At 33.6% G+C, this 18,179-nt stretch overlaps 1 protein-coding gene and 1 long non-coding RNA gene across 9 annotated transcripts in view; one reads left to right on the forward strand and one right to left on the reverse strand.

Moving 5' to 3' along the window:
* LOC113417020 (uncharacterized) overlaps positions 1 to 8,036 on the forward strand; it is a 55,830-nt gene extending 47,794 nt beyond the window's left edge. For 7 of the 8 annotated variants that reach the window (XR_015748514.1, XR_015748512.1, XR_015748508.1 and 4 more), the window contains one exon: positions 1,405 to 3,926. This is a non-coding gene — a long non-coding RNA (uncharacterized LOC113417020). Of the gene's footprint in view, positions 1 to 1,404; positions 5,533 to 6,409 lie in introns of those variants that run through there. The other variant, XR_015748507.1, reaches the window with a different exon arrangement.
* The window catches only part of LOC113432004 (C4b-binding protein-like), a 55,120-nt gene continuing 42,553 nt past the window's right edge, over positions 5,613 to 18,179 (reverse strand). The window contains exon 9 of the mRNA XM_087959624.1: positions 5,613 to 5,668. Within this exon, the coding sequence (XP_087815750.1) occupies positions 5,665 to 5,668 (4 nt within the window). The 3' untranslated portion in view covers positions 5,613 to 5,664. The remainder of the gene's footprint in view (positions 5,669 to 18,179) is intronic.

Here is an 18,179-nt window from a genome sequence, read left to right on the forward strand (position 1 = left end):
ACACTGTTTAGGCTATCAGATTTGGCTGTATAAAGTCCCGGAGGCAGTTTTACTCAGGATAAGAGAGACAAAGTAATAGTTGATGTGAAAAGAGGTTAAGAAAAAAAATGGAGACTAAATGGATAATAAACATACAGAAAAAGAATTGTGTTTTCTATTCTATTTTTGGGTGGTTCAATAATTTTTCATTAGAGATTGACAACAAAATAGAGACAGACAGGAGATGTTCATATATTTCCACCATACATCTTCAGCTAATAGCAGACAAACATTTTATTTATTTAAATTTTAATATTTTTATCACTATTGTAATTATTTTATATATGTTATTGATGCATTTGTTAAAATTGCCTTAAATTGTAATAGAAAACTGATTTACGTATATTTAAAATATCTGGCTGCTTCTATTGTGGAACTTTGCCGTCCTAAAAAAATCTTTGTTTAACCAGTGGAAAAAAAGTGTACAAAATGTTAAAAAAAATAATATTTGATATCAAAGTGTAATTCCAACAGGTAATGTCTGATTTTTGTAAAAAGTACAGTAGCTAATTTCTGTATTTTGCCACTAGTGAACACACATTGAATTTCTGTCTAGAAAAATGAATTAGTACTGAGTTCAAGATATTTCCTCAAGCACTTGTTGGAATTTCAAAAGCTCTTGAGTTCATTCTTAACTAATGCTACTGTATGCATCTTTCTGTACCAATAAACAGCATAACAAAAAAAATCACATAAGCACAAAAGAAAAAAGTGATTCCACAATAGATTATAAATATTTGAATGCTTACTAGAAAAAAACATAGTTTTTAATAACGTCTGAAAGCCATCAAGGCAATGGCTAACTCAATGTCCTTTGGGACTTCATATCTCAGTACTGTCGCTTTAACTAAGCATTCTAGGAACTTCTAGGAGCAGAGGCTCCAGAGATGATCTCCTTGGAAATGGATGCACCACAACCTCTTTCAATGCTGCTAACAGCTTTCCCTCATGAAGGCACTAAAATCTGAGGAATCCAGGTGGTCACTTTTCCATAAACTCCTTGCAATAGCAAGGATTGGCATGTGACCAAACCACATACAGCAAAAGCAGTCTAGGCAGTACTTTTTTCAATTCCTTGGTGTTTACAAACCTGAAAGAGTCCCAAATAATATGGCAAATAGTATCCTTATCACCACCACGAGAGCCATCAAAACATTGGCAAATCCAGGTGAGTTTGTCATTGAAGTGCTATGCAAAAGCTTAGAACCTATGAAGTGGTATGTAACTGGAAGGGGAGGGAGAGGGTGGGAGGGAAGATTTCTGATTTCACAAGGAAGTTCAGTGGGAAAATCAGAAGTCATCACTCTGGCTGATTTTTTTTTTTTTTTTTTTGCCCAGCTATGCTAATTCTGACTCTCTTTTTAGGTAAGGAAGTATTCTCTGGAACATTGACCTCATAGATCATGGGTTGTCCAGTGTTAAACTAAACAGAGGGTGAGCAGTGATGGAGCGCTACTGATGGAAATGGCAAAACCTCATAAAATTTCTCTCAGAATACATGTTACGTGTTGATATTTATATCATCTCAAATTGTGACTGCCATTCCTTATCAGCATTCTCAACCAATATTCGTTGTTTCAGTAGCAAATAACTAGAATATATTGTGTCAGTCAAGCCTCATTTTCCCCCCCAAAATATTTAAATTTGTGGACATTATATGGGAAAATCACACTGATTGTTTTATACCTGCATTTTAAGCTAAATGTGGATTCATATTTGGCTGAAGGATAAATCAGCACCAAATACTAAAAATATTTAGTATAATAAAATAGATACAAAATTACATTGAAGATTATTATTGCTGAGGCATGTATAAAGAGAAAGTTATCAAATTACCAATTATAATTACAAGAACTGTCTTGAGGGCTAAGACAAAGATTTGTAAAAATCAAATAGAGATTAGGTCTTCCGTATGAATTAAGTTACAAATTCCTAGGAGCTTCTGCTCAAAGGCACATAGAATTGGTCTGGAAGCATTTTAACTACTTATTCAGTATAAATGATGAATGTTAATATATAAAGTACTCACCATTCTTTTAAAAACAATCCATATCACTCCACTAAACACGAGGAAAAGCAACAGGATACCAGCCAGAGAACCTATTAAAGCCAAATAAATACCTTTTTCTTTATTTAGTTATAATGTTCTCTAAAAGCAAAGATTAAAGTACAAACAAAAAACTCCAAAATAAATGGAATAATATACTAGGAGGAAAAAAAATCAATAAAAATATTTAACATTAAAATGCTATGAAAATATAATGTACTCTAGAATCCATTCTATAGAATCCAGAATAAAACTATTTAAATTCATACTTGCTTCTGGCATATTTTAAATATTCCTGCCCCAAACAGCCAGAACAGTTAACATCTTTCTAGAGTGCTTAGAAACAGTAACATACAAAAAGTATCAAAGACATATTTTGAGGAGATAAGTAACAAGAAGGAGCAGGGAAACAAAATTCTCTTCTTCAGTTTTAGGGCATCTGTATGCTTCACATTTCTCACCTTTGAAGATTTTAAAGCTTTTATGTTTCTCTGAGGAATAGAAGTATCATTATGGCAAAGAAAGTGGTATGTAATGCAATGGCAATATAAATCAGTGTCATTCAATTCTTTTCTTTACGTCTTTGTGCTTTGTGCAGTATATGAAATTGCTAAACCTCTTATGTATGCCTTTGTAGTGTCCCATAGATTTTGAGCTGACATTTGCTGTTTATTATTTTCTCTTAAAAAGTGCTCTAATTTCTGTTCCGTTATCTTAAAACATTCTTTTTTTTTAGAATTTCCTCCATCTTCACTTTTTCAGTCCTTTCCAACTTATTTTGATAGGGTTGTGGTCTGCCCATGTATTTATTTCAATTTCCAGTTCCTTTATATTTTGCTCTATTTCCACATTTGTCCATATCATATCCAATCGTGACCATGATTATGTGGTGTTGAATAGTAGGCATATTGTTTTTTGTCTGGATTTATTTCCCTTGATATGTCTCTTAATCCCAACTCATCTATCATTTTTTCGGTAGTGTTTTCCTTTTTTTTGTCTACGTTATTACTCATGTAACCTTTTTTTGGGTTCACTATCGCATTAAAATCACCTACCAGACATACATTTTCATATTCCAATTCTAATAAGTCCCTATATAATTTATTGTAAAATTCTTCCTGTTTCTCATTCAGTGCATATATGACTGTTAATAATATTTTTTATAGTTTATAAATATTTCCAACATTAGAATTCTACCTTCCTCATCTGCATAGACCTGTTTAGATTGTAATTGCTTTCTAACATATACCGCTGTCCCTCCTTTTTTTTTTGTTGGGCCAAAGATACAATTCCCCCAATTTTGTTGATTCCAATAATTTACTATGGTGTCTTTGAATATGTGTTTCCTGGAAGCATGTAATATCTATATTTTTTTCTCTAATTTAGTTAATATTTTTTTCCTTTTTATTGGTGAGTTTAAGCCATTGACATTAATGGAGATTAATTTAATTCCTTCTTCCATCCTACTTTGTATGTGGTATTTATTGATGTTTGTTTGCTCTTGTTTCTCTTTGTTGCCTTGTTCTTACGCCCTCTCTTTTTTTGTCGTCCGATTTCTTCCTTTTCCTCATGCTCTATTTCTCTTTCCTCTGACTATTGTTCCTCCTGGCTCCTACTCTCAATTTGTTCTTTACTGGTTTATCTTCTTCTGATATTACATAGAGGTCGAAAAATTCCCTCACCTTGTCTATGCTATCTATTCTAAACTTTTTATCCTGCCACGATATCAGCATCCCTTCTGGTATGAGCCATCTAAATAGGATGTTATGTTTGTTCAACTAAGTTGTGAAGCCAAAAATGGATATGGCATTCAGTTCTCAATAAATAATATTGTCTGGAATATGAGCCTTTTATTTACATGCATTAAAATAATGAAATGAGATAGACTGCTTCTGGGTAGAAATTCCATTTTTCCTACATGACCATTTTGTTTCTGACAAAGGAAAGAGTAGAAGTTATGAGAAAATAAGCAAAGATCATGGGAGACACAGTTATTTGTACAATAACATTCTGTGGAACAGAGCATATTCAGTCCTCACTAACTACTTGGAAAATATTCCTTCAGCTTTACTTTTTTTCTTATGACAAGTTCCTTAGTCCCCTTTGTTCTTATCTTTGTATAGAATACCTTATGTTCCTTTTTCAACTTCCTTTGGCTACATAATCCTCCATAAAACTCCATAATTACTCAGTACGTGTGCTCAACTGGCAGAGACAACTGAACAATACAGCAAACATTTGGCTAATACACAGTGGCCTATCTTAGCCAGTTATTGTATATAATCACATTGCTGTGCCTATTTTTCCTCAAAGGTTTGATGGGAGGTTCTAGAACTTACTTGCAAAAAGCCATGGTAGAAAAATTGTAGGTGCCTAAAGATGGAAGCAAACCAAGACTTATAATCTGCTTCATTAGCAATGAAGATACAATGAAATCAGAGAATCTTTGAATATATACTTTCAGCACAACATGAATTAAAATTGATCAGTTGAATCAGAGTATCTGCAGGGAAATATTTTTGAAAATTCGGTAATAAAACTGACAATATTTACTTATGCTAATAATAAATCATTTTCCGCATTTAGATGTCACAGCTGTTCTTACACCAACTATGATCCATCAAATTTTGTATTTACTCAATATATTCACTGACTGAACTGGTTGGCAAGTATTCAGAGTCTCAAATATTAAGAATGAGAAAAGCATCACAAGTTATAAACACACACCCCTAAACATTCTTTCTGTATATACTTTAAATTCAAAGAAATACAAAGAAACTCATTTGTCAGGGTACAGGAATAAAATAAAATCTTCACTATTGCAGCAACATTTCTGCATCCTGCCATAGGCGTTCAGCTCTCTTTGGGAAGCAGCTCTTTCAGTCAGAGAGAATTCTCTCAGCAGGTGGCAGCAGCTTGCAATCTTATCTGCTGGTTTCCCCATTCTGGAGAAGCTGGCAGAAAAGGTTGTAAATAGTTAATCTCATGATCATGGGGTGCTTGGCAACTGGTTGTAAATGCAGCAGTTTGTCAAGCAACCAGAGTATAATCATGCAACTACAGAGGTAGTGTGCAACATTTTGTGATGGCTGAAAATGTTTTACTGACCATAAAGTACTCCTTCCAAGGCCTTTGTAATTCTAAACCATAATTAAATGTAGTTTTAAATTAACAACTATCTATACTTTATACACTTTTATTTATTATATTTAAGTTCTAATCTTATACTATCAGCACAATTAAAACCATGATGTACCATCAGCATGGAATGATGGCTCGACCACTATTGCTAAGTTTTTTAACAAAATACAGCCTGTTACACAAACTAAGGGTCAAAAGAATGAAAGAGAAAAAATAAATTAAATCTACCTGACCGTTATTGCTGATGATGAGCTCTTTCACTAAAGAGATGACGTTGGATACTCTCTAAACATACTGCAGAATATGTCATTGCTAACGCAACTTTCAATTTTCTCATGTTGGAACAAAGTCTACTCACGTCCCAGGCAGCCAAGCACCTATTATGGTTGCTGTGTCTGCACTTTCTTCTTTTTCATTCTTCTCTGACTTTCTCTTGTTCACCTGTTAAGGAACAAATGTCAGTCAGTAAGACATCAGTAAGAGAAGGCAATTAAAGTTTGTATTTACATTCATTGGAGAATAAGGGGTCACAAGAGAATAAGCTGGAACAATTGGGAATACACATAAGAGAAATGCCCCACATGATATGTGGTATATCATCCTCACAGAGATCAGTTTGGCCTCAACAGTACAAGGTTGTACTGAGCATTATTAGATGTGATTATTTCAATTATAAATTTTGTGAACTGTTTATGATGAAGTCTTAGATGCTTTTGTATCATTTTTATTGATTTAAACTGTTGCATTGTCCAGTTGTCACTTGCTTTAATTGTCTAAGCCATTGAAACAATTGATAACAGAGACCAGTCAGCAATAAAGACAACCAAGGGAGAAGGAATTGGTTGGGTATGGAATTAAGACCAGAAAAAAGTTAAAACAGATCTGAAGCTAGAGTAGAAGATTGTAAATTATACAAAAATATAGGATATGAGAGAACTAACCTCTAAGAAGAATAAAATATGTCAGAATAAAGGTTAATATGGAAAACAGAATAGCGTTTAGAAAATTATGAACAGCTAATAGTAGACACAAGATAAACATACCAACTATATATTGGAGAGTGATAACTTTTTTGGTAAGTTTCCCAATAAGAATCAATGTTTGTGAATCTTGCTTCAATCTACAATCCCTACTACTACTACTACTACTACTACTACTACTACTACTACTACTACTTCCGAGGTGAAAGCTGGTGACTGGTGACATTACCGTTGTCCAGGGGATGCCCAATTGGAGGCTCTTTTCATGTTACTATTAATGATCCCACCAAACTGGTACCTATTTATTCACATTTTCAGGCTTTCAAACTTCTTGGTAGGCAGGGGCTGGTGCGAATGATGGAACTCTCCCTGACATTCAGCAGAACTTAAGCTTCAAATGTGGGCTTGCAAATTAACTCACCATCCTAATCATGAGCCTCTGCATTCCTACTACTATCCCTGAATTCATGATAGATATAAATATATGTGTAGTTTTTTTCTTTAACAAAAATACACATGAATGCAAAAAAAAAAAAAGTTCAGAAGCAATTTCTGAAGGAACATATATAGACTGATACGAGCACAAAATAGTATAATCTGCCTACTCCTTAGCTTTCTTTTTTTTCCATCATGGAACTACAATAAATGCATATCATACATGAATAGCATTTATACCGATACTGAATTTTTTTTATATCTAAAAATACTGCAGTGCCCATGTTAAGCAAAAGAAAAAACAAGAAGCAGGAAATAAGTTATACCTTTCTTCTACATATTTCTGGTGAAACATTTTGATCACCAGAATCCACACAGGTATTGAATACCCTAAAAAGAAAAAGAAAAATACTAAGTGCCACTGAGTGTCATAGTAAAAATAATTAAAACTAAAAAAATTAACGTGATTGAAAATGTTACTCAGTCCTTTAGTGAAATTCTTACAACTAGAATAAGTGGAGATTATTCCAGCCCCTATACCTGTTTATTAAATAAATTAACTATGATATGGACAATTAAATCATCTGAACAATCAGTATAAAACTTAATTCATAATTTTACAGCAGGGGTGTCAAACTCACGGCCTGCAGGCCGGATACATCACGTGCTGGCTCTGCCCCCACCCGGTTTAGCAAAGGGAAAAAATGTCCCGAAACGTCATGTGACAACACAGTGACGATGCGAGTTTGACATCCCTGCTTTACAGCCTTCATTATATATTAATGCTCAGAGTACTGGAAACAAACCAAATTATTATTATTTCAAGAATGCAGCTTTGATTGAAGATATATCTGAGACACTGTTGGATCAATCTCATTAATAGAGCAATTGAAGGATACAATTTTTATAAAAGAAACACAGCATGTTGAATTGGAGGAATTCTTCAAGTTTTGATTTTTGGTTGCAGTAATGGGGCGTCTCATTACTTTACCAAATAGCTTCTCTGGTGTATGAGTTTTGAAGAAATTCATATCAGAGACCAGAAACAGACTACTCCAACTACTTGGATTAACTTTGATACACAAATAAAAACGTTCTTTGAAAAGCATATTATGCAAACCCAAAGACCCATTACCAATGGAAGAATACAGGACTGCAGGGAAAAGATCACTACATTAGGTGGCAGGAAGTTAATAAAACATATTCACAAATGCCAACTAGTGATAAAAAATACAATATGAATTCATTAATCTTCTTCCGTTTCTTCTATTCAAACAGCCACATTGGTTTAACCAATTGGGAAACATGAAAAACTTGGAACAAACCAGATTGAAAATTTTAACAGAATTCTCAGAAGCAATGAACAGCAGACATAAAGACCTAAAATTGGACATTACAAAGATCCAAAGTTAACACCTTCACAAAAAGCATTTTCCCAAACACCCAGGTAAGATAGAACCATAAATCTACTATCCTAATTGTCAGACAGTCTGGGAATTATCACCCACGTACCATATTGCAAATATAACAAGTAAGTAAGCAAGCAAATGCATACATTCTATAATAATTGATAACTATCTATAGTGAAACAATCATGGCAAAAGAACAATACTTTCCTAATGAACCATCTCATCATATAATTCTCAACTCCACCAATCTCAAAGGTTGCAATCAAAATTCAGATAAGACAAAAGCACCATCTTATCAAATAAATTATCTACCAGCATCAAGAATCAACCCAGTGGTGGAATTCAATTTTTTATACTACTGGTTCTGTGGGCGTGGCTTGATGGGCATGGCAGGGGAAGGATACTGTAAAAACTCCAGTCAGAGTTGGTATTTACCAGTTCTCTGAACTACTCAAAATTTCTGCTACCGGTTGTCCAGAACTGGTCAGAACCTGTTGAATACTACCTCTGGATCAACCAAGTGCAAAAAATACCATCCACCCTGTACCATCCAAGCCACCCAAGCATATGCAGGCTGGTATACAAAAGAATAAGTAACTCCTTCATCAAAAACAATTTCTTCAGAATTCCTACTACAATATTATTTGACAAGGTAAGGAAATGACTGTATCCAAAACTCAATCACAGATAACTCCCACATGAAGGCAAACCCCAAGTTGTACATGTTTATTACTATCTCATGAACTGAAACAATAGAGACAAATTTGTGTTTTGTGTTATTCATATCTGCACAGAAGATCAAGAGGAAACTTGGTTGCACTATTGAGACACCTGGATTAAAATGAATGGAAGAACTAGTTCCACCCAATAAAGAAGTAGGTGATGTTTCCCAAAAGCAAATTGTAGATTTTTCAAACCAGCATTGAACTGTGCTAATATTTTCATTTTCATGTTCAAAGTTACATACCAAATATAACTAGCTTGAGGAAGTTACCTAAAAAGAAAAAACAATTCTGATAAGTGAGTTTCTTACAAAGTGAGCATGCAGAAATTATTAGCTAAAATTCTATACTCTGAGAAGGTTCATATAAAGTATTTTATTTTTTTTATTAAAAAATGAGTTATCAACCTAAATTCCTATTGTACAATCAAGAAATCACATAGTTTTAAAAGAATATAGATTGATCTACTCAATCTGAAATAATTTTTTGATCAACTTATCTTTTAAAAATACAAAAAATAAGTTATTTTAAAACCATTTTAATAAACACAAATAACAAAGAAGAGTCATTTATTTGTAGATGTATTCTTTATTATATGCTAAAGTATAATGCTGCCAGACATAAGCAGATGACACACGAGAAACACAGATAGTTCCTGAATATATTCCCATTTCAGGAAAATCCTAGTTAAACTACCTCCAAATAGTCCTGGTTTTTTTTAAGTTATCTCTTTTCCTAATATATATAGTGAGCACCTGAGATTAAGAACTGGCAAGATCAGGAATTTCCTGGCTGGCTAATGAAGCTCCATCTGAGGAGATGCAGATTTAAGCAAGCTCACTGCTTGTTCACTTTTGTCACTGCTTGCAGTTGAAATTGTAATTTTGTGCTTCTCTGTTGCTCCCAAATAGTGTATATGAAACTTGAATGGTTCTGAGTTACTTATACTTCTGCTCCTCCCTCCTCACCCAAAAAACATACAACCCAATTACCAATACTGATTGCTCTATTTTGTAGTTTCTTCTTCAAGTTCACTCTTTCTGCTTGATTTCACTTTTCTCTGGGCTATCTCCCATTTAATAAATTCTGTCTACAATTATTATGGATGCTCACACTGTCAGGCAGATATTTAGACCAGATTTTGGACTTTTGTCCTGCTGAGTCCTTCCCAAGGTCTTGGGATAGGCCAGTGGTGATTTTTGATGTTGTTAAAGGTATTGCTGCAGGATAAAACTGTTCCAAGTAAAACTGCCTTTTCCAATTGACTGATAGTGATTATTATTACTATTGGTATTATTACCCACCTTTTAATATAAAAATATCAATTGACCATTTGATCAGTGGCTGCATGACTATAAAATTACAAAACTGACTACAAGCAGGGTCATGACTGAATTGCCAAAATTACTTATTAAACACATCACCAGAGATCTGAATCTGAATGAAGTAAGAACTACTGGGACCCTCAAATCAAGAAGGCTATATCAAATGATGCTAGGATTGAGGAAAATCAACTTGAAAAAAAAAATACTGGGACTTGTAGATCATATTTGAATGCTTATGGAATAAGAAATCTGCTTTTATACCAATCATGATTAGACCCCTTTACCTTAAAAAAACCTCCCTCGATATTTGAAAATTTTGAATTTATTAGATCTAAATATCATAATTTTACACACACCCCCACCCCCCAAAAAAACCATTCTACTAGGAACTGTATGTATTCTCAAGAGCTAATTTAATAATTCTTAGGTCCTTGGTTAGGACTTGAGTTTTTAAGGATTCTACAGTCTTTGCCATGAATCTAATTGTAGGCATTACGTTGACCCCCAGTGAAGCACTACCTTGATATGGTTGTGGGGCTGAAGAGAATAGGAGCTATGCCAGAGGTTCAACCATATAAGACAGGTCTCATCAGAGGATTTAGACAGTGTCTCTCCCATAAAAATATGGTGAGATGTAAATTATAGAAACCCATACCACCTAGGTGGTCACCAGTCAACAAGGACTATGCTAGGTGTTGGAGTTCCTAGACATCTGGTGAAAAATGGGCTATAGGACTCATTATTATTGGCTGAACAACTAGGGCCAGCAGCTGCAGCTGGAAAGAAAGGAATTTACCCATTACAAATATACAATGATTGAAAACAAAGAAATAATTATCTGTTATAGCAGATCAAGTCCAACAATAGGATATTTGAAATGAATGCATCCCTTCTGGAAAAAGCAACATTCAGAATCAGAAATAACAGAACAGAGACAATCAGATCAATTTTGATTTATAACACTAAAGTTTGGGGTGAAGTTATAAGAAATATAACAAAAATGCAGCTTGGTTAAAAGAGGTGGTTAAGAATAAAAAAAGATGAAATGAAAGAACTTGTAATAACTGTAGAAATGGTGGAGAAAAGGGCAAGGAAGATCAAGAATTGGTCAGCAACAGTTGAAAATGAATTTCATGCATTTTGGTTGAAACATCTGACCAGTACACATGTACTTGTTGCCAAGCAGTTTAACAACATACTGCAGGGAGGTGATGTGCAGAATGTTTGCAATTTGTTTGCAATAGATGAAAGAATATTTTAAAAAATGGAGGGAGAGTGCAATGGATGGATGGAGAGAGAGGAAGGCAGGTAGGCACATATCAGGGCCAAACATCCTTTTCCAAAGTTACCCTGCTAAAATGACAAGATGACTATTGTGGGACTTTGAAAAATTACTTCCTTATAAAGTTTGTCTGTATTATTCTTGATCTTTAGTACAAACTAAACTTTCATTTAAATTCATTATGCAATATATTACAACATTCAGAAACTGTTAACAAAATCATGAGGTGCAATATTAATATATGGAAATTGATAATATTTATAATATATGGAAATTGGTAATATTTAAAATATATTGCTCCTATATAGCTACCTTTGTCTACATTATAGCATTAGAAGCAATAGAAGGGAACACTTCACACCTAGATTTATACTTACGGAAACATAATTGTGCAGGAGGATTCCAGAGATTATAACCTTGACACTGTATAGTCATTATTATGGTGTCATCAATAAAAAAAATAGTTCTGGTTGCAAGTTATGACAGCTGTTTTTCCAGTTTCATACTGAGGTTGCAAAGGCTGTATGTTGCCATTGAGAATCAATGGAGGACCACATATGCCTCGAGAAACTGTAATAAAAATAGTTTTTATGCAAAAATTATCAAGACATATCATCTGATAACATTCTGATAACGCTAAGACAGTATGTTACAATTCACTTTCTTTTTATTAGTTCACATTCACATCACACAAGTCACACACCTGATCCATTTCAAGATAGAGATGTGTCTTACACTGAATTACACTTTGACATGTCTATAAATAAGTTCCTAGGCAACCAAACTAAAAGGATTTCTTGAACTTCATTTCAAATTAAATTCTTCTTCAAACCATGCCCTGGGGGTGTCTGCATAGGGTTTGTTTGTTTGTGGGTTGTTTTTTGTTGTTGCAATAATAAAATCATTTATCACTGCCTTCCTCTGGGATTTTTTTTTAATTTCGCAAGGACATCCCAATCTAATTCATTCCATCTCAGCCTCATCCCTCAGTTCTTCTAAGGCAAAGAACTGCCACACCTTCAACTCCTCCCAACTGCCTAATTGCCACCATTTCCTTTTGGCTGCTCTGCATTCCGCCTAGCCTTGGGGCTGCTTGCCATGCTATGGGTCAGAGGTTTCTTGGTGTGTTAGACTGCTCTCAGCATCTAGCAGAAACCTGCTCTTCCACAAAACACAGACTAGGTTCTTGAATCCAGTCCATAAAAATGCTGCCAGATCCACAACAAAACAGCATACATGGTTAGCAAAACAGGACTGCAAAATGCCATAAATGCAGTAAAACAATAAGAACAGCTCTTCTCTAGAATCTGCTCTTGTTCAGCCCAGCCTGCTCCAAACTCCAAACCTCCATTCTGAACAGTACATTCCAAGTAAGTGCTTCAGCCAACAAACAAAAAACTCACAACTATCAAGAGGAAGCGAAAACTAGTGATTCATAAGCATTGTACCAGATCTGGGTGAGAACCTTCTTAATTTCTGGTTTGGAGAAAAAAAAGATTTTTTTAAAAAATTAGGACTGCATAAAGGAGGGAGGAAAGGATTGTTTTCCCTCCTCCTAAAAGAAGTGGCGAGCTAATACTTGGAGTCAAATGACAGACCCAGGAAAAAAAGTTAATTTTAATGGGAAAACATTAAATTACACTATAAAGGAAAGACCAGATGGGACATAATACTATAGTGAAAAGTAATTTGAGAGATAGAAAATACCTTTTTTTTAACTTGGAAAAGTAATACTCTTGATGAATAAACTTTAAAGCTTTGCTGTATAAATTTAAAGAGAAAGATACTACATAAGTTGAAACAAGTTTTGGAAATTTAAAAAACTATAGAAGAAGGAAGACATAACAGACTTGGAATTGGACTTCCGGTTGATGTCGCATTGTGAACGGCTGGAAAAAAGCTGGCTTTACCAAGCCCAGGAAACCTAGCTGGTAACCACTGTCAGGTGACCCTTTGGGGTCCTAGCTGCCTTGGAGAGGCGGTGAAGTAATGAAAGGCACTTCAGTGACCACGGGGAAACCACAATTTTCTCATTAAATCTATTTACTGTTTACTAAGCAGTTATATTAAAGAAAACTGTATAAATAAAATATATATTTTTAAAAACCCACAAGTATCCATAAACATAACACAAAAATTCAAAGTCAGCCTAGCAGTTCCCTCCCTTGCTATCATATTAATCAGAAATTATTTCATTTATTCAGTGAAAGCTAAAATAATATGGCATGCACTGTACTAAGATATAATATAGTATGTTTGTGATTCTAGAAATTATGATTAAAACTATAATTCCTGTTCTTATACCACGCCAAAGGGAGGAAAAATTGTGGCTTTCCTTTTGGCAGTGCCTAGATAATAGCCTGCAAGTAGTTTGCTTTAAAGGCAGCCACTATATATGCAGCCAGGTGCCATTGATCTTCATAAGGCATATTTTTGAGGCTCATTACTCTTCATCAGTGCTTCACTCATTTATTAGATAGCAAACTGCTTGTAAAAATATTAATTGCTCATATTATTTTTTTTATTTTGTGCAACTTATCGTAGTTTAGTATACTATTGAGAATACTTAAATTCATACTCATCCTCAGCCACAGAAGTTCCCTGAGTAGTTTTTGCCAGGTCACTTATCTTTGACAAAGAGAAGGCAACAACTTATTCAGTCAGTATGTCCTAATTAAAATAGGACCAGGAAAACCCAGTATAAAACCCCCTTTGCTACAAAACTTCATAGGATGATTTTGGCTGTCACACAGAGTCGTGTTAATGAAAAATTGGAGGAAGAAATGCTATCAATGATATGTTTCTCAACTTTGGGATGCCTGTCATTCTATATTACAGTGTATTATTATATGAATAATTATGCTGCACACACATGACCAATTTTCCATAGTTGGACAAAACCCTACAGTATATGACATTGAATGGGACAAACAGAAGTCAAGGTATGAATTTCAATATATGAATATTAACCATTTTACATTTAAATTATTTATTACAAGGAAATTCCAATTAAATATTTAAAAATGTAAAATCTTACTCTTTTTACATGATGGTACTATGGGAACCCAAATGCTGTTTTTTTCACATCAAATCAAATAATTTCCAATCATAAAATACCCACTTTTGCATTGAAATATAACTTTGCTTCCATATATATATGGCTTCTCAGGTTGAGTTATCTGTATTCCATGTTCTACCACTGGATCTTTACAGAATACCCCTAATAAGATAGGAAAATAAATACAACCATAAGATATAAAATATCGCGAGCTGTTTCTGTATATTTTAAATCTATTTTTACTTGAACGTAATCCAAAAATATAGTATAGCAGAAATCTTGTGATTTCTCCTCCTCCTTTTTCCTGGAACTCTGGATCCAATTTGAACTGAAAACTTTTAACTGTTATTTCATTATAGGCCACTTTGAATTGAATCAGTTGGTATTGACCAATTAAATATATAAACAAAAACTACATTTACAGTATATGATTAAGAGAAGGCTACCATTAAACTAACTTGAGAGAACCAGATATAATGCTTAGAAATAAAGCAAAATAATTATTCAATATTACTGAAAAATAGAAAAGGAACATACAACAATTAAGTTTTAAACTGAAGAAGGGGTGGGGAATCAACCTTTGCATATGGGTGGTTTCTCTTTCCATAGTCCGGTTAGATTTTCATTAGCACTGCAGACCATAAAGGATGCCCCAATAAGGGAAAGATTTTTACTGCAACTGTAATGTACTATTGTTCCAACAGGGTAAGTGGTTGCATTTCCATTGTGAAATCCAGCAGTAATATTTGGAGGCTGTCCACAATATATTCCTGGTGGAGGGAGGGGAGAAACAATTTAGAAAAACAAAAAACAAAATGATCAGGATAAAGACTAAGACAGAATAGTGTAGAGGCAATATTGGAGAATTATTGTTACAATGTGTAACTACTTCCATAAATAGAAAATGTATTTGCACATGTACATACAGTCCTAAGAACATATCAACAAAAATGTGTATTTTGTAGGGCCCCAAGAGATAATGGAAGTTGTGACTTGCTTCCAGATAAGTACTGTGAATCAACTGAAACTCATCAGTGAATCAACTGAAACTCATCATCAGTGTCCTGAGGATAAGCCAAAGATTGTCATTTAAATGCCAGAAAATGTACTGATATAAAAAAAAAGGTCTGTATAAGAGCTGCATTTTATTACAAGGTCCAACTCACACTCTCTTTTTAATTGAATCTTTTTCCATTAGTTTTGGGTTATTTGGTTATCATTGTTGGTTATTTAATTTTTCAGACACTATAAAATGGTTCCATTCTACTTAGCAGAAAAAACAGTATAGTATTTTCTTAGAATAGAGAGAAGGACGAAAAGACCTACATTTGGGACCAAGGTAGAGAAAATGAACCAATCCTATGTGTAGAAAAAAAAAAACCTAAAGCAGTTACAAACACTGTCATGTAGCTTCATGTTTTCTCTGAAGGTATTTTCAGTATACTGTAGTTAGAAAAAACACAACATTAAAAGCCCATTTGAGAAGAACATGCTTCAACCAAAGAATATGCAAAATATACAATATATATAATATAAATAAACTACTCACCATTTCTATGTGGCAATGGCATTCAAAATCAATATAAGAAAAAAGTAAAATTGTTTTGAATGACCATTGGCCACTGATCAATTCTGAAAAATTAAATCTACTATATGCTAGCAAAAAGATAAGTGTTTCAAGAGAGATCATGCATGCTAGAGGAAGAAACATTTTTTCTTGTGCAGCATAGAAAATAACATTTAAACGGATTTCTTCATTTAGCTTAGGGAAGATAACTTGAAACTTAATATTTAATGTATTCTTTTGCTCAATCTATTCATTGTATCTTAAGATAACATATTGCTGGGGTAAAAAGGCAGGAGAGCAGATGTGTAAGTTGTATATATATTCCTCATACTGATAATGTAAACAAACATGACACTATTGTAGCAGATCTAAGTTTAATAATATATGTTGCAGTAATGTGGTTATCCAGTAGGCAGTATCACTTTACTTCCTAAATACATTATTTTACCACATGAAAACATAAAATATTTCATCACAATTTAAATAGATTAGCACCCTATTCTACTTATTACTGCAAATATTCTTCAATATTTTTTCTCATGTGACACTTCCCAAGGTTTTTTTATTCTAATGCACTACCAAATTTTATAATGATTTCCTGCAAATCTATACACAAATTCCAAATAAATATTGAAGCAATTGCATACTGTAATCCAATCATCAGTGGATCTTTATAGAGCAAAGCTATAATTTTATACTGAAATATATGTATAAATTACTTGATAAATTGATTAAACTCATTGAGTCAGAACTGAGACTTCATGGTAAAAAAATGCACAGGATCAGAAGATATTTCCCCCAACTCTTTTCCCTTGTATCAGCTCAGGGCAAAGAAACCAAGGCAGTGTTTGGTCCTATGATACCTTTTAAATCACAAATTCACAAATAATCTATAGACACAATAATTGATATTTATATACTTAATAATGAACATTAATCAAAACCATATCTTATACAATTGTGGGATTTTTTTCCCCATTACAGCACTGCTTATGTAGGGCCAAGTGTCAGGGTGAAAAATCCAAATAACCACTAGAGGTCAGCAAAGAACCAGAGCTTCTCATTTACCATCCAGCAATCCTTGAGGTTTTTCAGCCAGAACTGGCAACTTTAGCATATTTCAAAGAAAGCATTACAACCATCACCTAATAGGAGGTCCTTGATGGGTTTTTTAAAAATATATTTTAAGTCTTATAATGCTTCTTTAAACATAACAAAAACAAATACATTTTCCAGTAAGAAAAAGACATACTTTTGCAAAAGTCTTTATTTGGATGCCAGATACCCTTATGACACACCATAGCAATTACACTTTCTTTGATTGGTTTAAATCCTAGTTTGCACTTGTAAAAAACCTGATGATAATGTGTAGGCTCTGGGTAAGCAAATATTGGCACGGAAACTTCAAATACTGGTAAGGTAGAAACAGGACAGAAGTCTGTGGGGGGAAACAATTGTTAAAGATGTCATATAAACAGTAGGATTAAAAATGATATGTATTAAAAATAAACAGAATAAAGCATGTTTTACTAATAATTAATTAAGTGTGCAACAAAAAAATTTAGTGTATTTATAGATCTTTTCCATAGATAAAGCAAACTGAAGATTTTGAGAAAAAGATAAATCCTTTTAAAATCATGAAATATACAAAAGTATGTAACAAAATTAAAAAATTAAAATGATAAACAGATCTAAATATCAATTTGAAATCAATAAATATACCTGTATATAGAAACATGGGGAAAGCATAGCTCCAATTGTTGGTGTACAGGTGACTATCCCTTCAAGAAGCCAATTGCTTTTTCCACCAGGTTCTCCTAAACAATTCCTGAGTTTCCAACATTAATAATCTGTAATTTCTTGAGTCATCTCTTTCCCCTTTTTAAAATTGGTTACTTTAAGTGCATTTAGTTATTTATGAACACAAACAGCAAAGCCAAAACAGAAGCTCACTAATCCAAATTATTATTTATTATCCAAGATATTAAATCATTACCTGGAACTTTATCCGTCGTAAGTTAGTTACTACTACTATATGTTCTTAACTTTGGCAATTCTTAATCACTAGCTAACAAATGGTTTTCAAAGGCATTTCATCTTTATACAATTCTCTCCAATGGAATTCTCAAGCCTCATATGAAACAGTGCTGTCCTATGGAATGGGCTGTTTTGGG

The sequence above is a fragment of the Notechis scutatus genome, chromosome 3 (genome assembly GCF_049901735.1).
Source record: "Notechis scutatus isolate UNSWTSFEM ecotype Mainland chromosome 3, rNotScu1.2, whole genome shotgun sequence".
Lineage (NCBI taxonomy): Eukaryota > Metazoa > Chordata > Lepidosauria > Squamata > Elapidae > Notechis > Notechis scutatus.